Consider the following 27,003-nt stretch of genomic DNA (forward strand, 5'->3'; position numbering starts at 1 on the left):
AAAATTGTTTACCGTATAGAGCAATTTTAATAATTAAAAAATTGATATTTTTAATACGAACTAAAGTGCAATTGCGTCCCCACAAGAGACGCCACTATCCAGTTTTTCGAACTAATATGCAGAGTTAAAGATAAATAATCCCCACAGGGGGCACCACTCTTCACTATATTTGATTTGAAATCTATCAGAGGAACGTAATAATTATTACACAGTCCTGATAGAGGGTCAAAGATAAATAATCCCCACAATGCGGGATTCTAGAGGCCAAAATAAGACGAAAATCAAGAATAACAATTTGTTGATGGAAGCTTCGTTAAAAAGTTATAGAAACATTTCCGGCCACACAGTATATTTTCGATTAGGAATTTTTTTCTCGAAAATGCGTAGGAATTCGGGGGTACGTCTGTTCACCAAAAATGATTGTAATTGACCCCCGCAACTAAAAATAATTTTTTTAAAACGATTTGAAATTTTTTAATTTTGTCGAAAAATGCCACACCTTCTCGAATTTTTTACTAGAAAATGGGTAGGATTTCGGGGGTATGTCTATTCACCAAAAATTATTGTAATTGACCCCCGCAACTAAAAATAATTTTTTTAAAACGATTTGAAATTTTTTAATTTTGTCGAAAAATGTCACACCTTCTCGAATTTTTTTCTCGAAACTGAGAAGGAATTCGAGGGTATGTATATTGACCAAAAATTATTGTAATTGATCCCTGCAACTAAAAATAATTTTTTTAAAACAATATGAAATTTTTTAATTTTGTCGAAAAATGTCACACCTTCTCGAATTTTTTTCTCGAAACTGGGAAGGAATTCGGGGGTATGTATATTGACCAAAAATTATTGTAATTGACCCCCGCAACTAAAAATAATTTTTTTAAAATGATTTGAAATTTTTTAATTTTGTCGAAAAATGTCACACCTTCTCGAATTTTTTTCTCGAAAATGGGTAGGATTTCGTGGGTATGTCTATTGACCAAAAATGATTGTAATTGACCCTTGTAACTAAAAATAATTTTTTTGAAACGATTTGAAATTTTTTAATTTTGTCGAAAAATGTCACACCTTCTCGAATTTTTTTCTCGAAACTGGGAAGGAATTCGAGGGTATGTCTATTCACCAAAAATTATTGTAATTGACCCCCGCAACTAAAAATAATTTTTTTAAAACGATTTGAAATTTTTTAATTTTGTCGAAAAATGTCACACCTTCTCGAATTTTTTTCTCGAAACTGGGAAGGAATTCGAGGGTATATATATTGACCAAAAATTATTGTAATTGACCCGCGCAACTAAAAATAATTTTTTTAAAACGATTCGAAATATTTTTTTTTCGTCGAAAAATTTGGGCGCCAAATTAGATTTTCGGTAAGGAATTTTTTTCTCGAAAGTGCGTAGGATTTCGAGGATACGCGTAATGACCAAAAATGATTGTAATTGACCCCCGCAGCCGAAAATAATTTTTCCAGAACGATTTGAAATTTTTCAATTCAATCGTTAGTAACTTTTCAACGAAGCCTCAGTCAAGAAATTATTCTTGATTTTCGTCTTATTTTGGCCCTTAGAATCCCCCATTAAAATTTTTCCCAGGTGTGGCCGATCACCCCTGTATTTGACTTTAAATCTATCAGTAGAACGTAACAATTACTACGCAGTCCTGATAGAGGATGAAAGAAAGATTGAAAAGAACGTAAGGATTGAGCATTTACCTGCAGGCACTAAGGACGACCTTGTGCGCCCTGAGGCTGGTCTCGGCGCAGACCAGGGTCACGTCAACGAGTACCTCGTTGTGCAGCAGCGCTTCGAAGGCCTGAAGTATGTGCGTCTGATGATTGTTCCATCGTAGGGAATAGTGCGACTGCAAAGCCATCCCATCAGGACTGTCCGCGGCGCTCGACATTTTTTCACCGCCGCTCGTGCCGTTAGCGGAGCCACCTTGCTCCGCCTCGTTCTCCTTCGTACCTCGGGCTCCCGCGGTCGTCTTTCTTTTCCATGCACGCACGCACGTGATCACGCACGTATCGTGAACGATGCCTCCCCGTCGACACTATCTTGAACGGTGCTGTCCTCCTGAAACCCGAACAAACCACATACACACCATGAGTCACGCAGCTCCCCATGATGCATTATGGCGGGAAGGGATCACGTCGCCCCAAAGCGACCAGTATTCTCATTGCTTCTTTACAGTCTGTTTCCCTTAAACCCTCCGCGTAACTTCCGTTGCAAACCAGTTAAATCACTTGAAACATTCGAACATTGCTCTCCACTCGGACGTAACCTTCACTGCATTTCGTAAAGAGGATTTGTTCTAGCTTTTTCTTTTGGCGGGAATAACTATTCTATCCTATTACTTTCCAATGAAACAGATACAACCAGAGAAATAACGTTCGAGGCTAAGGTTGAATGAGTACATGAATTATGTTTGACCAAGTAATTACTGTAAAAGTCTCGTAGTGTATGGGTTTGTTTGCGAGCGATTTAGGCGGCAAAACGCCCAAGTTTATAGAGGAATAGTACCCATAATTAACGCTAGATAGCGCCACCATAACCACTTTATCGCCAAATGCATATGTTTCCCGCGTTAAAAACCTCTCGAAGCTACGACGACGCTACGTTGCACGTTGAAATGTTCTACGAAAAGTTTTAGGCGACTGCAAGTGGCCCACAAGATATTCCAAGCGATCTTCGTTCGTTTCGACTGGTTTACGTAAGTTTCAAGCTATACACACTGAGTTTCGAGTAATTTGCAATAAGTTTCACGATAAATTGAGAATGTTTGTTCGGTTGCTCGTAGCGTCCCCATGGAAAGTACAGGTTACGGAATTAGTTTATGGGAGTTTTTCTTAACGAATCGGTATTCTCTCATAATCTTAGGAAACAGTGGCTATTTCCTACGTTTGGTATTGTAACCCAATTTAATAAACTTGCATTACGATTAACCCCAATTTCCCAGTTTCTCGGTAGGTTATGCAAAGCATAGACGCGTGGTGAGTCGCAGTTTTTATAGAATTCATTTTCTGATAAAATCTAGCAAATTTGTAGTTCAAGAATTGCATAAATATTTGATACAATTACGTATCAGACTTTAAAACAGAACGATCTCGAAATATTTCACTTTTCAATTCGTAATTTCTTAAAACGCTAAAGTGAGGTTAACTAAGCACGAGAATCTTTAATCGATGTTTATAGAAAGTTTTGCAAACAATGATACACGTATCGTAACATATAACTGCACTGTCGAGGTTGCTTTCTATTTTACATAATTATTTATCTTAATGTTTTCATTAATTTTTTAATAAAAAAATCTTATTTAATTTTATTAATTTGATTGCAAGAAAATATAGACAAAATTCTCGTGTGAATGAAACTTTTCAGTAATGAATGCAAAATGAACAGTAAATAGATAAAAATTTCGCTTTGTTTAGTCAAATATACTCTCAAACGATACATCGACGATACGAGTAATAAAATAAACCTAATAACAAGACACAGATTGCAAAGAAATGAAAATTTTGAGTAAGGAATAAAAGATGAACTATTCGTTGCCACCATTTTGTTTTGTTCACTCAAATATACTATCAAACGATATATGCAAGTAATTCGTATCATAAAAAACCGAAAAAGAAGGCATAGTTTGTGTGCACGTATCGTGAACGATGCTTTCTCGTTGAAACTATCTTGAATGGTGTTGTCTTTCTGAAATTCGAACAAACCATACACACACCATGAGTCATGCAGTTCTCCATGTTTTTTCGCGGGAAGGGATCACCCAAAACAACCGGTATTTTCATTAATTTTTTGCAATCTGTGCGTTTCCCTTTAACCGATCAGTGACGATCGAACTTTCCGTGTAATTTCTGTAGTAAACCAGTTTCGAAATACAGTAAATCACTTGAAACATTCGAATCGAAAATTGCATCGTGTCGGGACATAACCTTCAGTGCATTTCGTCAAAAGGATACATTTGTTTTAACATTCTAGCTCTAAATAATCATTCTTTTCTATTAATTTCCAACGAAAAAGATACAATCAGAGAAACAACGTTTGAGGTTGTTGGTTAAAAGAGTGTATGAATTGTGTTTGATCGAGTATTCGTTAATATAGTTTAGGCGCCAAAACGGCCAAGTTTATGGGGGAATAGTACCCAAAATTAACGCTAGATGACGCCACTATAAGCAATTTACCGCCAAATGCATATGCTTCCCGCGTGAAAAATCTGGTGAAGCTGCGACGACAATGTTGCACGTTCGAATGTTCTATACGGAAAGTTTTAAGTGATTCGCGATAAAGTGCAAGTGGCCCACGAGATATTCTACACGATCCTCGTTCGTTTCGACTGGTTTACGTAAGTTTCAGCCTGTGCAAATTCTGAATAACAATAAGTTTCCAACGATCCACGATAAATCGAGAATGTTCGGTAGCTATTATCGTCCCCATGAAAAGTATAGGTTATCGAATTAGTGTATGGAAGTCAGTCTTAACGAATCAGTATTCTCTCGTAATCTCAGGAAACAGTGTCTATTACCTACGTTTAGTATTATAACCTAATTTAATAAATGTGTGTTACGATTAACCCCTATTTCCCAGTTTCCCGGTAGGTTATGTAAAGCTTTGGCGCGTGGTGAGTCGTAATTTGTATAGAATTCAACATTTACTGACAAAATCTAGTAAATACGTGTATCTACTTTCGAGTATTGCATAAATATTTGATACAATTACGTATGAGACTTTAAAACAGAGTGTTCTCGAAATATTTCACTTTTCAATCTGTAATTTCTTGAAACGTTAAAGTGAGGTTAGCTCAAACAATAATTTATACTTTGTTCGTGCGTACGGCAGGTTATTGCTATGAAATTTCATTGTAGAATGCAATTGAATACGATTTGGACTTCAACATAAGTAGAAATAGTGATTCGAGGACGTCCATGCCAAGCAAATCGTCTTCAATTGCGCGGGAGTCTATAAATTTTCGCATTCAATTATCTCGAAAACTAAGTTTCGAATGAGAAAATTTTATTCTTTCTTTTCGATTTGTTTTTTCATGCAACATCAGTCCCTCGAAAATGGAGGTTCGAATTGCAGCGGTTGAAGCAGACGCGGCGAGAAAAGTGACGAATTGTGCGACGGAGAAACCAACGATTTGCTAAGAAAGTATTTGGCGGCCATTTTCCTGATGTTTGTCATACTCAAATGTCACGAAGCTTTCGACGCAGCGTACGGTGAGTCGTAGAAACGATTTAAAATGTTCTGTTCGTACTTCAATTCCTTATTTAACAATTTACTGTTTAATGATATTCTTTATATTATTGGTAACGTGTAAATTACAAATTTTACACCAAAAAGGTACGAGAAATCCATAGTCTAATAAACCTTGCAAATTAACACACTTTTCGTACAAAAAAAAGTGTCAAGAATCATTTGAAATTATCTTTCATGGCTAAATAGAATTTTAACTATTATTAATGTACGAAAGTATGTAATAACACGTGCGTAAGATCGAAGTGCGTTACATTAATTTCTGATTAGCAAAATGGCGGCTGATATCATTCTATCGCTTGGAAACTTGGGATCTTTCGTTCACTTGTGGTGGTGCGAATAAAATCGTTATATACAATTTCTGGACCAGCATTACTGTGCAGAGATTGGGTCGATATATTTATTATAGAATATGCTCGTTTATGGCATTATTAGCCGTATTGTTTTTGGTCCCGCTATTCGAATGTTTCAATCTATTCGTCAAACCTATAGTTTTCCTGGCTTTATGGTTGCTATACTGTCAATAAATACGACCGTGTCATACGACAGATTATACAACATACGCTTCACAATTATTATTCGAACACTGTTATGCTTGTACGATTCATAAATGCATATTAATACTTTATGAGATAAATCTACGCTCTGAAATAAGTAAAATATAAATAAAACGCATATCCAGAGTAAAACACGTTTTAAACATTTTTCATAAACGTGAAACATAAAGTTCTTGTATCTTTACAATTATAATAAATTGTAACAAATTTGTAATATGTTAGTTCACTCTTTTGAAAAGTATTTAAAAAATCTAAATAGAAAAGGCTTGAATTGTTAGGTAGAACGAATATTTCCAGAAAGTTTTATAAATGAAAAAATCCTGATATTGTTTGGAAACTTTAGATAAGGTCAGGATGCGTTATATGTGAATATTTCCATTAATCTATAGAAATTTATTTGGAAATAATCAGCAATTTCACAGATGGGGGCTCAGTGTAAGATTAAATCTACGTTTAAAACTTTCACAGTGGAAAGATTAGTTTCTGGGATTATTGGCTTATTTAATTCAACGTTTCCAAGTTGCATTGTTGTTGCATTGGGTCGGTGATATATTTATACAATATTTTTTACTTGTTTTAGCGTACAGGTTCGATCTCTTAAATATTTATATGCATTTTGAACCGCCCTGTGCATCCTCCGATGGTCGATTAAGTTCAGAAGCGGTCGAGTCTCGAGAATCTCTTGGAAGTTGAAGAAAAAGATGCGAACGAAATGGAGGAGCAAAACTAGCGCGCGTAGACTGATAAGAAATGACCGATGAGTGCAGGGGAAATCGGTAGGTTATCGCGACAGGTGTTTTAAAGGGTTAGATCGCTTTGATGCGATCAAAAGATATAATTATAACGAACTTTGTACCAAAACTAGCTAGCAAAGATACTTGTCGAATTGTTACTAAAATTGGGAAGACTTTGTACCAACAAATAATAGTATAGTAAATTATTTTTCTACGTTACCAATGGTGTTTAGAGCGTACTAATTAAGTTTAATAATAAAGGTTCTCAGAACAACGTAAATAGAGAATATTAATCGTTAAGTACGGCAATATATAATGTTCTATGGAAGCCAGTATAACTTTCACAATCTTGTGTTATTCGTCCCATCGATCGGTATTTTCTTTCTACATTAATTAACGTTTTATGCGTGCGAACGCTTCTTACGAAAGCAGCAAGAAATTTACTCCAGTTATATCGATACAATCTGCGAAGTCGATTAAAGTTGCGTGTAAGAAAGTATTTCTCGATAAGATGTCTGTCGGACAATTTATATAGACAAGAACGAAACTAAAAATATTTCTGATAACTTTTGTATTTGGGTTATTCGCTAGTAAATTATAAATAGCTATATTTTTCTCCTCAACACGACGGATAATGCAAAAATAATAAAAGTTAGTCTCGGGAGCTTGGAAATAAATTTCATACCAAAGTAATAATAATATAAATCATAAATGCTAGCTATTATATTTTTTTTCTTAGCGTGAAAGATCAATGGTAGTATCAAGGGGGGTTGCAAATTAATTTCACCTCAAATTCATTAGTAATAATAATATAAGTTATAAATAGTAGCTGTTATATTTTTTTACTCAATGAAATGGTTACGCAAGAATAATAAAAGCTAGTTTTGCAAATTAATTTCACGTCAAATTGATTAGTAATAATAATATAAGTTATAAATAGTAGCTGTTATATTTTTTTACTTAATGAAATGGTTATGCAAGAATAATAAAAGCCAGTTTTGCAAATTAATTTCAAACCAAATCGATAAGCAATAAAGTAAGTTATAAATAGTATGCATTAATAATAAAAGCTAGTTTTGGGAGGTTGCAAATAAATTTCACGCCAAATCGACAATTTATAATAATATAAGTCATAAATGGTAGCTATTATATTTTTTCCTCAACGCGAAGATCAATGGTAGTATCAAGGGGGGTTGCAAATTAATTTCACAACAAATTGACTAGTAATAATAAGTAATAAATAGTAGCTATTATAAAGTTAATACAAAAATTATAAAAGCTAGTTTTGGGACGTTGCAAATTAATTTCACAACAAATTCATAAGCAATAATAATATACGTTATAAATAGTAGCTATTATATTTTTTTACTCAATGAAAAGGTTGTGCAAGAATAATAAAAGCTAGTTTTGGGAGGTTGCAACTTAATTTCACAACAAATTCATAAGCAATAATAATATACGTTATAAATAGTAGCTATTATATTTTTTTACTCAATGAAAAGGTTGTGCAAGAATAATAAAAGCTAGTTTTGGGAGGTTGCAAATTAATTTCACAACAAATTCATAAGCAATAATAATATACGTTATAAATAGTAGCTATTATATATTTTTACTCAATGAAAAGGTTGTGTAAAAATAATAAAAGCTAGTTTTGGGAGGTTGCAAATTAATTTCACAACAAATTCATAAGCAATAATAATATACGTTATAAATAGTAGCTATTATATATTTTTACTCAATGAAAAGGTTGTGTAAAAATAATAAAAGCTAGTTTTGGGAGGTTGCAACTTAATTTCACAACAAATTTATAAGCAATAATAATACAAATAATAATATAAGTTATAAATAGTAGTTATTATATTTTTTTACTCAATGAAAAGGTTATGCAATAATAATAAAAGCTAGTTTTGGGAGGTTGCAAATTAATTTCACAACAAATTCATAAGCAATAATAATATAAATAATAATATACGTTATAAATAGTAGTTATTATATTTTTTTACTCAACACAAAGGTTATGCAAAAATAATAAAAGTTAGTCTCGGGAGGTTGGAAATAAATTTCACAGCAAATCGACAAGAATAACGCTTTCATGATTCCGGGGAAACGCGCATAAACTTCCCCTTGGACTCGTGTCGCAGCTATGTTTACGATGTAAGCGAGCTCTCTTTCGAAACAATACACGTTTCTTCTATCGGTTCGTCGATACAACGCGACAAATTCCTGTCGAATCTCGCGAGTCTATCGCGCAACGTAGCGAACGGTGCATCCAACGAAAAATTAATCGACCAATAGGGGGGTGGGAGGGGGGGTAAAAATTCCCGCGATTGAAATCAAAGTTCGCGGAAGAAGAAAACACCCGATCGCGAGGTATCGGAGAACGCGAAGAGCGTACAAACGCGTCGAGGCTCGTCTAAATTTCATCCCCTGCATTATTCATGCGCGCTGACTGCTAGTTCCAAGGAAAAAAAATACACACACGCGCGCGTACAGGGGAAGGGAAACGTAGAAAATTGTTCCAGGTTAATTCGACCTGGAGTCAATTGGATTTCCCAGGCTTCGTCACTGCGCGACTGACCAAAACTTTCCGCAACTTTCTTCTCGAACACGTGCTTTTTGCTCAACGATCTATTCAACATTTAACGGATTTCAAACTTAAACTAGATCGACACTGATTGGAAGAAATATAACGAAGAGATAAACGATTCTGAGATCCACTGTTAACTCTGAAAAAACGAGGCTGTTTGTTTTTTAAATCGTATTTGTATACTCTCTAATTTTTACAGTAGATAGTTGATAGGCCTCGTTTTGACGACGTCTGATTTTGATGAAACATCCTCTGCGTTTTTTAAGAGTTGCACAGTGGCTTCGAGATCGGAAATAAGGATCGCCATACGATCGATCACGATCATTTTCGCGAGGTCGTTTCCCTCTGAAGGTTTTGTAATACGAACCAACCCTGTTGACGATAACACCGACGATTCGACGGTTCGAAGAGGACACTCGAAACGTGTGTTCTGGCAACGAGAACGAACTCTAATCACACGAGTCCCCGATCTCATCTAAACACAGTCCATCTTCACAAGTAACTAGATAACCAGAGAGAACACACATGGCACTGGATCGTCGAACGAGAATCGTCGGTTTGGAAAAGTGTTTTTTACGTTTCCGCACTAGTTGCTGGGACGAATTCCCCTCTCACACTGTTTCCCATTGTACGCGGGGTAGGAAGGTGCTACACACTGGGTACGAAACGCGTGCTACGGAGACGTTTCTCGTTGGCGGGAAAGCTAAACACGGCCAGCAGACCGCGTGGTTGCTGTACGTATGATCAAGAGAGAGAGAGAGATAGAAAGAGAGAGGGAGGGGAAGCAAGCGCGCGCGAGATAGCGCCCCTAAACGATCAGCTGATTCCTCACTGTCACCGTCTTCTCCTCGACAAAAGCACAAACGCGTTCACAGATCGAGATCGATCGACACCCGCGTGTACCTCGGTGTATATCACTCTGTTGATCACTTCCGGTGCTCCGGGCGGCGATTCGACACTCGAACGACTCGACGACTGAACGAAAAAACGTAGGGGGGAAAAAGGGGGGGAGGGAGAAACGTTCGAAAGGAAAATGAAACGCAAGGAACGTGTCGCGGGGGAAATGTTTCGACAAAACTGACCGTATCGTGTGGATTGCGTGTGCGGCACAGCGGCGTCGGCGACGGCCGGTGAGTGAATGCGCCGTGACGTTAGGCGCCCCTCCTAAGATCTCCGCCCCTCTCGCTCCTTAGAGCTCCCCCCTCCCCTCGGTGACGAGGTCGCGTCCTCTCTCTCTTGCAGCTGCGAACACGACACTCGCTCGCTCGCGCGCTAACTAACCGGCCTCCCTCTCTCCCTCTCTCTCGCCACTCGGCCGCCTCCCCCTTTCTTCCACCTATCCCTCCTCCCCCTTCCACCCTCGCTGCTTTCTCCTCTTCGTCACTTTACCGCCCCGCCAGCACCTCTCGCCACCTCTGGCGTGTGTCCTGCCGCTCCAACCAACATTCGCAGACCGCCAACTACCCCTTTCCTTCCTTTCTACTTCGGGGAAACCTACTGTTCCGCGAGAGACGCGTTCCTTCTTGTTGCCCTAACTCGCCTTTTCACCCCCCACCTCCCCCACGTTGGTTCTCCTAGCGAGAGGGGTTCGTTCGGGGCAGCCACCTCGCGGCTACCACGAATCCACGCGCTCATCCGCGGCCCGATGTAACCGATAAGAAAACTTTCACATGCAAACCAGGGATTCCACGACCAAGATCCTCCCGATATCGTACAACGTTTCCTTCTCGCCGCCTCCCACCCTCCGAAAACGCGAGCACTGTTTCTATTTTAGAATCGGAATTCGGAAATGCTGCTTCCCCCGCTGGTAATTATTCTTTCGTTCCGGTCCTCTTTAGTTTTGCAAATTAATTAGGGGTTAAATAATTACTGAAACGAGCTTGGTACGACTGTATCGAAATTGGGAACGTACACTTCGAAAATTTTAATACAGAGTGAATAGATGTGACTAAATGGAGATTAATACAGGTGTATCGAAATTGTGGATATGTACTTCAAAAATCATAATAAATATAGAGAAATATAATTCAAATACATGATGGATAGATGCAATTAAATTAAGCTTGGTACAGGTGTATCGAATTTAGGAACATATGCTCCAAAAATAATAATAAATATAATTCAAATACACGATGGATAGATGTAATTAAATTAAGCTTGGTACAGGTGTATCGAATTTAGGAACATATGCTCTAAGAATAATAATAAATATAGAGAAATATAATTCAAATACACGATAAATAGATGTACCTAGAGCTTGATACAGGTGTATTGAAATTATGAACATGTGCTCCAAAAATCATAATAAATATAGAGAAATATAATTCAAATGCACGATGGATAGATGTAACTAAATTAAGCTTGGTACAGGTGTATCGAATTTAGGAACATATGCTCCAAAAATCATAATAAATATAATTAAAATACACGATGGATAGATGTAATTAAATTAAGCTTGGTACAGGTGTATCGAATTTAGGAATATATGCTCCAAAAATCATAATAAATATAGAGAAATATAATTGAAATACACAATAAATAAATGTACCTAGATTGAGCTTGATATAGGTGTATCGAAATTATGAACATATGCTCCAAAAATCATAATAAATATAGAGAAACATAATTCAAATGCACGATGGATAGATGTAACTAAATTAAGCTCGGTACAGGTGTATCGAAATTATGAATATATGCTCCAAAAATAATAATAAATATAGAGAAATATAATTCAATTACATGATAAATAAATGCAACTAAATGAAGCTTGATACAGGTGAATCGAAATTATATAGAGATGCTCAAGAAAATAATAAAAAATATAGAAGAATATAATTCAAATACACAATAAATAGGTGTACCTAGAGCTTGATACAGGTGTATCGAAATTATGAACATATGCTCCAAAAATAATAATAAATATAGAGAAATATAATTCAAATGTACGATAAATAGATGTAACTAAATTAAACTTGGTACAGGTGTATCGAATTTAGGAACATATGCTCCAAAAATAATAATAAATATAGAGAAATATAATTCAAATACATGATAAATAAATGCAACTAAATCAAGCTTGATACAGGTGAATCGAAATTATATAGAGATGCTCAAGAAAATAATAAAAAATATAGAAAAATATAATTCAAATGCACAATAAATAGATGTACCTAGAGCTGGATACAGGTGTATCGAAATTATGAACACATGCTCCGAAAATCATAATAAATATAGAGAAATATAATTCAAATACACAATAAATAGATGTACCTAGAGCTTGATACACGTGTATCGAAATTATATAGAAACGCTCAAGAAAATAATAAAAAAATAATTCAAATACACAATAAATAGATGTGAGCTTGATACAGGTGTGTAAAAATGATGAATATATACTTAAAAAAATATAATTACAAACAGGATTAATGGATTAATAACTAAACGGAACTGTATCGAAATGTTGGCCCTCCAAAAACTTAAAAAACATAAATAGAGAAATATATTTTGAATAGACAACGAATAGGGGTGTAAAAAGTTTTATCCAAAAGGAATATTGCGACCCATATTAGTCCTGCAGTCGCATATTTTCTTGGTAGTTGCATCGCGTGACTAGTGGATTATTGTATTTTTGTAATTGCGTTTAAAACGCAATGATCGCGTGGGGGAGAGACGAAATTCGGCGGAGGCTCGAGAGATGAAGTTGCTCGGCCAATCGCGGGTCGTGGAAGATAAATACAAAGCGGGTGTTGCAAAGATTTCGAGGACGATGAGGAGTCAAGGCCGCCGACGGAGGTGGTACCGAGAGGGTGAAATTCCAAGTTCAGGACCGTTCGAAGGATGTTGAATCGCGACGGGGCACCATACGAAGGTAGGAACTGTAGATAGTTTCCCTCCTCCACTTACACCCTCGCGCGCCCCTCATGTTTCCGTGTTCGTGTGCGTTTATGTAGTTCCGCCGAATACCCTTGCGTCTTGTCGACTTCGTGACGCGATAAACTGCAAGCACCGGCTGAAAATCTCACGCAGTCTCCCGTGAATCGGATTTACGCGAATTTTTATCACCCCCTGCGCGTGTAATTAGTTGCGATTTTTTTTTTAACGAGGAAATTTTTAATCATTCATCCCCCAGAAGCCCCCCTCTCCTCTTCCATTCGCAACCGGATGGTCAGAAAATATTTACTGTCGATAAACTGTTTGTTAACACGTCCAATATCAGTTTAAATCACTTTTATGATGATGAAGACTATACGATACGTGAATAGAGAATGATCTCACACCCCTATGCAAACGAATTATATTTTTTTGAGATAGTTTTCAATGCAGAATTTTTGCTGCAAGACACTCTGAATTGTAATTAAGTATCGTCTGGTAAAACTTTTTTTATTAATCGTCGGCCATTTTGTATGTATTGATATATTCATAATATCGTGATTGAGATTGTTGTACGATACACTAGAAATAGGTAAAACTGTATTCGAATAATAGCAACTTATTCCCTAATTTGATAGTTAAATTTTAAATTATATGTTTATTAATTCTATACTTTGTATTTCTATACTTTGTAGTTCGATAACAATTCTATCTTTGCTTTGAATGCTTGCAAGATCACAGTGAATAACAGTTATCGAAGAATATATTCGCATATTCCAGAAACTGATGCGTTTTTATAGTTCTTTAACGAGGAATACAAAGTGTGAGCAAAGTTGTTTAGCTCATTGCAACGTAGAAAATTTGTGGCGAATACAAATAATTAAACATTACGCTCGTTTTGAATACGTTTGTAAACATGTAATTATGGTGGTAATGTATGCATTATTTAGTGTTCTAAGAGGTTAATTTTTTATAATTCATTTAAAAGCGGTAGAGGGTATATGAGAAATTTTGTTATTTAAGAAGAAATTGAATAAATCGTACGAACATTACACTATGCATTTTAACGCAATGTCGAACGTTTTTGACTGTACAAAATTTTGCAAACAATGAATACGATTCGTGTACTGTAACATATAATTACACTATCAAGGTTGCTTTCTATTTTATATAATCATTTATTACTAAACACAAAGACTTTGTAATAGTTTACGAATAACAAGGCTTAGATTGCAATAAAATATGGGCAAAATTCTCGTCTAAATGACAATTTTCAGTAAAGAATACAAGATGAACGAGTAAACTAATAAAAATTTCGTTTTGTTTACTCAAATATGCTATCAAAATCGACGACACAAGTTATTCATATCATAAAATAAACCGAAAAACAAGACACGGATTGCAATGAAACACGCACTGACAAAATTCTTCTCCGAATGAAAGTTTTCCGAATAAAAATTCTATTTTGGTTTGTTTACTCAAATATACTATCAAACGATATATGCAAATAGTTCAAAAACAAGACATAGATTGCAATAAAACACACACTAAATGAAAATTCTTAGTAACGAATAAAAGCTGAACGACTATTTTCACTATTTTGTTTTGTTTACTCAAATATACTATCAAACGATATATCGACGATGCAAGTAATTCATACCAGAAAATAAACAATTACTCCGATCATTGGATGAAATAAACTCCTTTAAATATCTATTATTCGAATAAACTTTTGCCCATCTCTGATCATTGCAATGATCTGATATGCAAGTAATTCATACTGAAAAAACAAGGCATAGATAGCAATAAAACTATTTTGTTTTGTTTACTAAAATATACTATCAACGATGCAAGTGATTCATACCAGAAAGTAAACAATTACTCCGATCGTTGGATGAAATAAACTCCTTTAAATATCTATTATTCGAATAAACTTTTGCCCATCTCTGATCATTGACGTCGATCAAACGTTATATGCAAGTAATTCATACAAAAAAACAAGACATAGATGGCAATAAAACTATTTTGTTTTGTTTACTAAAATATACCATCAACGATGCAAGTAATTCATACCAGAAAGTAAACAATTACTCCGATCGTTGGATGAAATAAACTCCTTTAAATATCTATTATTCGAATAAACTTTTGCCCATCTCTGATCATTGCAATGATCTGATATGCAAGTAATTCATACTGAAAAAACAAGGCATAGATAGCAATAAAACTATTTTGTTTTGTTTACTAAAATATACTATCAACGATGCAAGTGATTCGTATCACAAAATAATCCGCGAAACAAGGCATTGCAATAAAACACGCACTGACAAAATGAATCGTTGAGATGAGGCAGAATTCATGTACAAATGAAAATGTTCACTAATAATACACGAACAGTAAAAATAAATATACGATCGAACCATATATCAACGATGCAAGTAATTCACAGCAAAAACTAAACGATTACTCCGATCGTTGGACGAAGCAATCTCCGAGCATTGTCGATCGAGAACCCCGATGTCCCTAAATACAAAACAATCTACCTGTGAGGTCACGGTCTCCGAGAAAGATTCCAACACAGAGACAGCCACTTCTCGAAAACAACGCGTCCATAATCGAAAACGTATCTACCTTGAAAGGCGTAAAAATATCCCGGGAGCTGGTCGGTGGTTCTCCGTGGGCTGGTGGATCACATCGTGGTCGCGTGAACACGTGTAACTCGGGATCGGTTGCAGGAGTAACACGTAGTATCACAGCACAGGATTCGCGTCCCGGATACGCGTAGGGATCCACGGTTTCCGTCACGCGGGATCCCACGAACGGTTTGACCGATCATTGACCGAGGGGGGGGTTGGTTTCTCGAATCACAGCCGGGTGGAAATCGCGCGGCACGCGTGGATATTCCGCAGGTGGTGGTCGACTGTCAACTCTGGTGGTGGTCTGGGTTAGGTCGGGCAGGTGTGCACGGTCCCGTGCACAGGTGTGCGGTCGAGTGGCGGCGGGCGGCGGGCGGCCCGGCTCTTAGAGCAGTCGCGTTGTGACTGCCTCTTCGGACTTGCCACTGAAAGTGGAGAACGAGGCGAAGAGTCCCACCTCCTTGTGCCACCTCCAACTGGGTGGGTACCAGCCCATCGGACCCTCCTTCTCCTCTCTTGTCCTGTTCAATCTTTTGCCTCGACGCCACACGCCGCCTCGCGTCCTTCCGCCGCTGCACGTCCAGACGCGTTTCCCCGACTCTACGTGCAACCACCGAATCTTTACCCTCACCCCCGATTACACGACGCTTACCTATGTCAGAGGGACCGGTCCCTCACGAATTTGCCTCTCCGTGCCCCAAATATCTACGTCCTCGCGCACCTGCTCGACCTCTACCCTTCGCTAACTGACCGGCCAGCTCGTTCGCGGGGGAGTTTTCTCGCACCGTTTACCCCCTCCCGATTCTACGAGGATTTCTAATCGAGGCGCTGCCATGTCCTCAGGATTTAACGTCTTACAAGACACGACTCTTCCAGGTACCAACTGCTGACCAGCTTTTTATTATTTCATTACAAATCATTTTCTACCTTATACTTATTTACCCCTTAACGTACCATTTCATTACAAATCATTTTTCAATCGTATATAGCTCAAACTCGTCTACCTGAATCGTAATATCAGGCTTTCGATATTATCTGAGAAAATTATTCGTCGACTATACACGTTGTCAACCTTTTCTATACGAGTTGTATATAATTCAAACTCATCTACCTCATCCTTATACTTATTTACCCCTTAATGTACCATTTGATTAGAAATAATTTTTCAAACGTATATAACTCGTCTAACACTGAATCGTAATATTAACGTATGATTTAATTACAAATAATTTCTCCTTCAGACTTTCGATATTATTATCTGAGAAAATTATTCGTCAACTATACACGTTGTCAATCTTTTCTATACGAATTGTATATAATTCAAACTCGTCTACCTGAATCATAATATCAGGCTTTCGATATTATTATCTAAGAAAATTATTCGTCGACTATACACGTTGTCAATCTTTTCTATACGAATTGTATATAATTCAAACTCATCTACCTCATCCTTATACTTATTTACCCCTTAATGTACCATTTGATTAGAAATAATTTTTCAAATGTATATAACTCGTCTAACACTGAATCGTAATATTAACGTATGATTTAATTACAAATAATTTCTCCTTCAGACTTTCGATATTATCTAAGAAAATTATTCGTCGACTATACACGTTGTCAATTTTTTCTATACGAGTTGTATACAATTCAAACTCATCTACCTGAACCTTACACTTATTTACCCCTTGATGTACGATTAATTCCAAATAATTTTTCAAACGTATATAGTTCAAATTGGTCTAACACTGAATCGTAATATTAACGTACGATTAATTCCAAATAATGTTTCAAATACTATTTAATTTTGATTTTGTTTAAATTTGTACGTACAAGAAATGGTACAAATAATAGATTTGTTAGAATGTGTCGATTTTAATATAGATACAAGACTCGATAAAACTAAAATTTTACATTTATAACGATTCTGACTTGTCATTGTAGAGGGTTAAATAAAATTGACATGTATTTATGCATAGTGGACGGAGAATTCAGTATTCTTGAGACACTATCGATTGAAAGATTGATAATTTTAATTATCTTTCAATATTGTTGAATTTTTGGAAACGAACACGAGCTGCAAGTGTTTCGAATTATAGTTTCATGTTGTGGAAATATTGCACCCACGCACATATACTATATTTGGCAGCCCTCCGTCTTGTTTCGTGCGAGGCGTTCAAATCACAAAATTCGATAAAAGAATTCTACTTCTAATTTTACAGACAATATCTTTTTACATTGACTTAGTCTTAAAAGTCTAAAACGAAGTTGCTTTTTATCCGTATAAGATTTTCCATCGAGAAAACATTTCTTTTTTTTCTTTATTATTTAGTTATTTATTCCATAAACGGGAAGCCCAATTACCGTGCAAAATAGTAGAGCATGATAGTCAAAATAAGGTTACAAATGTAATTTTAACGCGAAAATGGGTAAACAACGTAAAGACAAAATGTTAAATAAAGTTTAAATACCCTTTTTTTCTATTTATTTCTGTCTATTTATTAATATTTAACATTTGACTGTAATGAGTTTGACCGTAGTGAGTATTTTGGCTGTTTTTCTTTTAATCTTCTGACTCTGTCAACACAACAGTTTATTTTAACTAATAGTAATCTTGTTCATTGTTTGCTCAGTTTTTCGTAACGTGAAGGTGACGTGTGCACACGCGTTAACTTTAATTCTATCGTTGTCTAACCAGTTTCCTTTCTCTTAATGCTTGTTGGATTATTTTTGGATATGCAACCATTTAGCAGAATATTAATTTCTCGTTGAACATGGCGGTATTCCACGCAATAAGTAACGCAAAAGGTAACGAAAGCGTGGGTATTCCAAGACCGCAAATTGGCTAATCGTGTAGCAAAAGGGCGCGATGCCAAGCAACATACAGTCGCCATAAGTCAATGACGCTGCTGATTGTTAAATTGAATATTTACGTTTCCTTGGTACACCGCGAATTACATGAGTTACGCAAACGAGCGTATAAATGTATAAATTAATGCGAAACTATTCTGAATAATTTACATCCGCTTCAAGTGCAATTTATTACCTGCAATTGTGCGTCTGAATCTGAAAGGCATCGAGTTCAGTTCGAGATGAGAAGCTTTTAACGTTAAAATAGGACATTGCGATTCTCGTCTAATCGGTTTAAGTATTAAATAAATTAAATTGCCCATTTGAACGCGCATAATTCACGTTCGGTAACATATTTATATTTCGGCCATTTTAATATTTAATTAAATGTTATTATTTGGGCCATATTTAATTTGCAAAAAAAGAAATATTAATTAACGCGAATAGAGTTATTTGGATCGAGTCACGATAGAGGCAAATGCAAGGAAAGATGGTCGAGTTATTTAAAATTCCTCGATATAGGTTGACGAATAATTTCAAATATAATTAAAATCTTTTATGGCACATATCATTTATTGGGAAACTGTCGTTAAGCTTGCGTTCATAGAAAATATGGGAAAACTTTAATTTAAGATGACCTCTGGAGTTATTTTAGATCGCTCTCGAAATTAAATATAATCTATAATTTATTCTCTTAACCTCGTCGAAGAATGATACGCGTTAGTTTCAAATAATATTTACGGGAACAATTATCGTTTGGAAATTTTAATTCGATAATGTATTCCGATGGTTTCGATTCTTATTTTTCTGATTTGCAACGTGATAATCTAAAAATGGGGTTAATCTAGATCTCTGAAGCCCTCTTAGGGTTACCGTTTGTCGAGGTATGCAAATTATTAGACTTAGGTTAGAAAATGATAAGTAACAAGAGTTCTTTTTTGCAAACTTTCCTCAACAAGTTTGCCCTTTAAGAAGACGTTGCGTCGAGGCTACTTTTCTTGGCGATAAGTCCTTTGGCTTCACCATAATCTCACTCTTACATAGTAAACCAGAATCGATAAGGACAAAGGCTTCTTCCATTAAAAATATGTTAAAATTATGTATAGCAAATATCATCCAAAAACAGCAGTTTTTTAGAAAGAGTTAAAAGTAGGTCAAAAAAACTTGGTCCCTTTCGTCCCAATAATCAATTTTTTCTATAACAGGGTGTCGTACGATCAACAGTTTAATTAATCGACATTTTACAGCATATGATCGAGTCATATTTACATTATTAAATAAGAAGAAATTACCTAAATTTAGCGGGGACAAACAGGGAGAAATTATAGCATAAATCATAAGCTATAAATAATCTAGAAGTGCGTGAGGGGCTAGAGAGACCAGAAGTCCTCTTAGGGTTAGCCACCCTCGAGTATGCAATGACTAACCCAATATATATAGCACGTAGCATCGACAGGGATAGATTATTATCTGTAAATACTAATTCCTTGGGGAATATATTAAAAATAATAATTACCCGACTTAAGAACATAAGCAAATATAAAATTAATGATTTTAATGTCTCGTTTGTATTTTGGTAGAACTGTTTACGCAACATTTTCTGGCTTCGATACAATTATAATTATATTCTCGTCAATTGCATTATTGCAAATTTTATTCAATTCAGTGTTCTATACTCTAATATAAAACATTGTAATATTCTTCGAGTTAACAATAGGAACTTTTGTAGTTGATTTTGTAAACTTTGAGGCAAGTCACGAATAATTTGCGTATAACTGTTAGGTTTTCTAGGGATTTTATAAATTCTTTTACACGTTTCGAACGATTAAGGGTAGTTTACTTGACGCAGTATGTTATGGCTTATATCAAGTTTTATTTCATGGAATATTTTTATGTTCTTTAAGTTGGTAATATAACTGGAAGTTTCGTACCACTTCTTGCGAACTTTGAGGGGTGGTTTCACCCCCTTAAATAGGAGAAGAAGCCAAAATAAAAAAATAAGTGTCTAGTATTTTTCGATGTCGTAGATGTATGGCAAGTTTGAAAAACAATCGAAGGTGGACATTTAAAAACTCTCCCAATAATTATCGAGATAGCGTTTTTTCCCCTTAAGAATATGGACGTTTCAAAGGAAGATATTATAGTTTATCATAGAAATTGTTTTGTATTCCATAGCGCATTAATAATCGTGCTTAATATCTCCATAGTTTCGAATGGAGGTAGTATACAATTCTCGAAATCTGAATATTTGGATTTAGTTGGTGTGAATATAGAAAATTAGCCCGAGTATTTGGGAAGACGAAGCAAAGTCAGATCGAATGATCCCCTGTAGCCGGTGGTTTGGTGTGACCAGTGTCACTGAAATTAATTAGTATCCCATAGCGCATTAATAATCGTGCTAATTAAAAGGCACCGAAAATCCAGTTGGTCCGCGAGTTTGGAACGTCGTATGAGGAGTCAGGTGGCGTCGGGGGGTTGTTCTGCATGGGGCCACCGGTAGAAGGTGGGGCAATACGGGGTGGAAGGGGGTTGAGGTGGTCGGAGGAAGTACCCACTTCCCGTACCCATTCACCCGTCCTTGTGTCCCTGTTTAAGGGTCTCGCCAGTGCAGCCTGGTACCACTACACCCTCTCCCCCCAGCGAGCCAAGCTCAGTCACCCCCTGCCGGCATCGTTGCTGCCACTACCATTGCCGCGTCCTTCCAACTCCCGAGCCAACCCCCCGTTTTGCCCCACCAGCCGCGGAAGAAGCGGCCGTCAGCGGTTCTCATCCGGGCTGTTGCTCTGCATACATCTATATGCCGTGTACAGATATAGAGAGGACAGGGCTGGTGGGGCGGGTGGTGCTGAGCACGCGTCACGAGGCGCTAGAAAAGCAAAGGTGCCCACGGATGTATTTTTTAATTATTGATTTTAATGACGAGGGGAGCCGCTGCCAACGCCATCTTGGATGCTGGGCGGAGTAAGAAGCGTCTCTCCCCCTCCCTCCGCGACCCTCGTCATCCTCATCCTTCTTCGCCCGGTACTCTTTCCGTCTTTATTCAGCGTTCGTCCGGCGCTCCCTGCGTGGACTCTTTCCTCTCTTGTTCTTTCGCTTCTGCACGCGTTCGCCCCCTCCTCTCACCCCCTTCCTTCCTTCTGTCTTTTCATCCTTTCTACTCTCTCTCCTTCTCTCCCTTCGTTCTCTCTTTCTTTCACCTCTTTTCTACCGTTTCCTCGCTCTTTGTGCCACCCCCCGCTCGAATGCTCCGTTTCTTCCACCCACCTACCGTTCCCCTCCCCCCCTTACCCAACCCCTTTCCAACGCCTTCGCGGATCCTTCGCAGGTTACCCCCGCGACGATGCCCTCCTCCTTTTCTTCTCGACTAATGCCGAGAGATAGACAGATGATGATTAAGAAAGCGCCGCTACGTGTGAGGACAACGCCGCGACGCTCTACCCCGAACCCCCCAACCTACCCTCGCCGCCGCCAAACCCCCTCCAAACCGTCCGTCGAGCTTTCTTCTCGATTTTACTACGTCTTCTCCGTCCTCCACCCTTTTTTCTTCCCTCCGCACTTGCTTTTCCTTCCAATTTCTTCCCTCCTCTCTTCACCTGCGTTGCGTGGGACGATTGGTTCTCCTCGTGGTTCCCGGGAACGTTGCACCCCCAACGAAACTTTCGGTCACGGTTTTGGGTCACCTCGGTCACGGGGAACCTGCCTTCCACGCTCAATCCCCGCAACCCTTTTCATTTCAACTACCAAACTGATAAACATTGCACATACATCGTTTCAATATCATACTAATAAATACACCATAATTGTCGGTAGTGCATCAGCGCAATTCTACCAGAGACGATTACAGAAACTCGTCTCCGTAAATTAACAATAATTAATTTCATTTGTGCTCCAAAATGTCTGCTCATTTGGGGCACTGGTACACAGTATTTTACGACAATTTTTCCTCTATATTTGAAACATAAATTTCAAGGAAGCAAATTAATTAAACAGTACATCCTACTCGAAGGTGCGAGGAATATATTTTTGGCCTATAATTATTCATTAACCGCACGATCCAGATAGCGTTAAACTTTTATAATCTATTTATATGGTATTTAATCAAATACGATTATACGCGCCAGTGCTAAATATATAAGCTCCCTTTCCAGAAATAAAATACTTATATATTGGACCTCTTCCCATCTTTTATAAATGATACATGGATAATTTCAAATAATCAGAAGACGTTTTAAACTTACGTTTCGTTGCGTTACTTTGAACTAGAAAGTTTACGGGGCTATTCATGAAACATTGAGTTCATCTTTGCTATTAAGAATAAGGTAGACCTCAACAAAGTACGAGAACTGTTACTTTTTGGTGGAATATAACATTTAAAAATAAAACCTGATTCTTTCGATCTCTGTCGCGAGCACTGTAATACGTTAATACTGTTAACAAAGTTCAGGTATTTGCGTGTCTTGTTACCTCTGCGTTCTCGTACCTTAATAAACGTATGACTCAGAGACCCCAATAAAAATAACGCATTGAAATATTTTTCTGGAACCGAATGGCTGGCATTTACTTTCTGAAATTGCGGTAAATTCTTTATGTACGAGCGAACAGTCCCAAACACAGGTATAGTTTATACCTGAGCGTGCACCTGACCGCACCGTGTGCAACATACACAATAGTTTCTTACAAAATGACTACTGAAAAGGTGTTTTCGATCGTTCTGTGCGTCATGCGTTTATACGTGTCGTTTCCCTGTCAACTAATTACAATTTCTATGAGGCCATGGGGACTATTTTGGGGGCGATGCTATAAACCAAACGGCGAAACCAGGTAATCGATACCTGCTTCCTGAAACGTTTAATCTCATCGATTGTTTCTTCGATCGGCCGAACCCGGTGAAACTTGCCCGGTGAAACTTAATTTCACACCTTCCGGTGCAAAGAGTGCATTTTACGATCGCATGCACGTGTTTTTCTGTACCGCAACGATGGTCAGCGGGTTCGTAAGGAAGCAATTAAACGCGTGGAAATATGTATTCGAACGGTAAAATAAGAATAATGCGAGCAAACGATAATGCCTTGCGTCTATGCACGTTTAAAATTGTTCCGTTGCCCTAGTTCCTTAACATTAGACAAAGAATAATAAATTAATGCATGAACTTTCTGTTCGAGAATTTAGATTGTACACAATGGTGGATTTGCAAGATCTTTCTCATTATTAATCAAAAATTATTGTTGGTTAGGTGGCTAAATTTTTCGACGAAAAAAAAATTTTTCAAATCGTTCCAAAAAAAATATTTTTGATTGAGGGGGTTCATTACAATCATTTTTGGTCAATAGACATATCTTTGAAATCCTACCCAGTTTCGAGAAAAAAATTCGAGTAGGTGTGAAATTTTTCAGCAAAAAAAAAAAATTTCAAATCGTTCTAAAAAAAATATTTTCAGTTGTGGGGATCAATTATAAACATTTTTGGTGAATAGACATACCCCCGAAATCCTACCCACTTTCGAGAAAAAAATTCCTAATCGAAAATGTAATTTATGGCCAGCAATGTTGCTCGAAAATTTCATGCGAATCTTTAAAATGTCATAACTTTTGAACGGATTGAAGGATTTTCATTTTCAAAAAAGCAAACGACGCGTATTTTGCTAGAGAATATGTAGAAATCGAAAAAATATTGGAAAAGTTGATCCTTGATTTCGAAAAATGAGAAAAACCCCATAACAATGGTCCAATTTTCAAACGACCATAACTCCTACAATAGTGAGTATATTTCAATGAAACTTTTTTCTGAAGTAGAGCTCATGGGTACCTACAAAAAAGTATTAGACAACTTTTCTGTAGGGCGTCAAATAAAATTATTAAAAATGAAAAACGAATTTTTAAGAAAAATCGACAGGGGGTAGGTGCCTACATTTTTCGACGAAAAAAAAATTTGTCAAATCGTTCCAAAAAAAATATTTTTGGTTTCGGGGGTTCATTACAGTCATTTTTGGTGAATATACATATCTCTGAAATCCTACTCAGTTTCGAGAAAAAAATTCAAGAAGGTAGACAAATTTTTCGACAAAATTGAAAAGTTTCAAATCGTTCCAAAAAAAATATTTTTGGTTTCAGGGGTCCATTGTAATAATTTTTGGTGAAGACACGTACCCCCAAAATCCTACCCATTTTCAAGAAAAAAATTCGAGAAGGTAGACAAATTTTTCAACAAAATTGAAAAGTTTCAAATCATTCTGAAAAAATTATTTCTGATTGTGGGGGTCCATGATAATCATTTTTGGTGAAGACACGTACCCCCAAAATCCTACCCATTTTCAAGAAAAAAATTCGAGTAGGTGGACAAATTTTTCGACAAAATTGAAAAGTTTCAAATCGTTCCAAAAAAAATATTTTTGGTTTCAGGGGTCCATTGTAATAATTTTTGGTGAAGACACGTACCCCCAAAATCCTACCCATTTTCAAGAAAAAAATTCGAGAAGGTAGACAAATTTTTTGACAAAATTGAAAAGTTTCAAATCATTCTGAAAAAATTATTTTTGGTTACAAGGACTAATTACAATTACTTTTTGTGAATACACACACCCTCGAAATCCTAGTCACTTTTGAGAAAAAAATTGAAAAACGAAAATAAGATTGAACATGATTGGACAGTAAAGTTTGTTCTGTTTTTATAAGTAAACTCGAGCAAAGGAAAATTACAATATTGTTAAGTTTATTAATTCAATGCCTTCATAGAAAAAGTAATTATAATGGAATTGATGTGATATCCAAACAGAAGTGTGACATTAAGCGTAAAGAGGTAAGCAACGATGCTCTCGATCGATAATGTTAATTGGAATGGAAAGCAAAAGTTTGCAGAGATTCTGGGAAATCATGACGATACGTGTATCTACGCGTAGTTCGAAACCGACATCTTCAGTATGAATTAATTACTCAAAATACAGAAAATTAATATTTCTTTCGCGTCTTTAATTTAGTCTGACAATAATATTATAAAACGTATACTGTTTACTTTACATGCGTAATACCGTTGGTTTATGCTATGTAAACGGGTTAAATAAACAACGGAATAAGCAGAAGCAAGGAAAAAAGCATTTAAGAAAATGTTGAATAAGTAATAAGCAACTATGACGTATTCACAAGTAGTACGCGTGAAAACTTTCGTCGGTAATTAAAATAGAAAAGTTTAAGTCCGGGATTAAGAACGTGATTAAAATCCAAAAGTGTGAAAACAATTTTCAATATATGTATACGGTAACACGTTTTAAAAATAAAAATATGCGTTTCCTACATGCAACTTGAATAATTTTAAAACCTCGTTCGTTCGTACAATCATCTGTGTTAATTATGGGGTGGACACTTTGAAAAATTAGCACAGATAGATGATTACACAATGTTATCGATAAATTTAAAAAACGTACCGTCACGATTTGCATGAAATCTCGCATAAAATTCGCGGTAGTGATCCTTCAATCCACTGAAACCTATTATGTAAATAGACGAATTGACGATGAAAGGTACTTAAACATATGCAGGATCGATAGAAGGGCGAAGACGAAGATTCATACGCTAGGTATGCGGAGGAACTATAAGAATACGAGCTGACTATGGTCGAACCACAGCACCCCATTGTGAATTAATTACCCAGAATCGTTGCAGAGGGGGTGGCCATATATTTCGTAGCTCGCGACAATGCCAAGTCACGATTTTATTAATTCTCGACTTTATCAAGCGCGTTGCGATCTACGTGTACACACCAATAATTTTCACCCTCTACACGATGATGTTTCGTGACTCGTTTCTACGTAAAATTATCAGAAAAGCGTCGATATAGAGAATGGGGCGATTGTATTCAAATTGGGCGCGAAATCGGCGCGATTTGGGATCTCGATTTTGGATAACCGCGCAGCTGCCTGCGTGCGACAATTAACTCGCTGCCAGTCGTCGAGCGAACGTCAACAAACACGATATAGCGAGTCTGTACGCGAGATCGGTGCCCGGAAATTAAATAACTCGAGAAGCCATCGCACTAGTCATCTTCGTGTGTTCGTTTGAAAATAAGTTTCTGCGGTAAGTTGGTGCATTTATAGGAGATCGTTAGGAATTATTATCCGGTCGAAAGAGAAGAAGATTACCCCAGTACCTTGGTTTACAAGTTCCAACGACGGCATTAATCGCAAAATTACTGTAAAGTGATATTGGAAAAAAGAGTCAGAGCCTCGAAGAGGATTAAAATTCACTCTTTACGAAAACGAACACTTCACGCCTGTAAGTAGAGTCTGTACATAAAGTTGGAATATTTTTTACGTGGATACGGGGCAGAAGGTTTCCCAATAATCGCTTAATACGTCTCGTGCAACCCATTTTTGCGACTAGAGTTTATCGTGGTTGGAGAGTCGATGGGAAATCAAAGGGTCTTTTCTTGACTCGAGCGGCTACACTTACGAGCAAACGTTTTATTTTCCTTTCCCGATACAAGATGGAGAAAAAGAAGCATTCGTCGCGTGATGTGGCA

At 36.9% G+C, this 27,003-nt stretch overlaps 1 protein-coding gene across 4 annotated transcripts in view; it reads right to left on the reverse strand.

Moving 5' to 3' along the window:
• Nucleotides 1–16,052, reverse strand: part of Lov (BTB/POZ domain-containing jim lovell protein) — a 28,447-nt gene extending 12,395 nt beyond the window's left edge. For 2 of the 4 annotated variants that reach the window (XR_013080896.1, XM_076780522.1), the window contains exons 1-2: nucleotides 15,638–16,052; nucleotides 1,715–2,075 (exon numbers count right to left, since the gene is read on the reverse strand). Coding sequence is in view for 3 of the 4 variants with exons in the window: in XM_076780522.1 (XP_076636637.1) it covers nucleotides 1,715–1,905 (191 nt within the window). In the remaining variant the exon portion in view is untranslated. Of the gene's footprint in view, nucleotides 1–1,714; nucleotides 2,076–9,506; nucleotides 9,588–10,221; nucleotides 10,270–15,637 lie in introns of those variants that run through there. The other 2 variants (XM_076780523.1, XM_076780524.1) reach the window with 2 other exon arrangements.
• Between the last annotated feature and the right edge of the window lie 10,951 nt (nucleotides 16,053–27,003).

Source organism: Colletes latitarsis, chromosome 13 (assembly GCF_051014445.1).
Source record: "Colletes latitarsis isolate SP2378_abdomen chromosome 13, iyColLati1, whole genome shotgun sequence".
Taxonomy (NCBI): domain Eukaryota; kingdom Metazoa; phylum Arthropoda; class Insecta; order Hymenoptera; family Colletidae; genus Colletes; species Colletes latitarsis.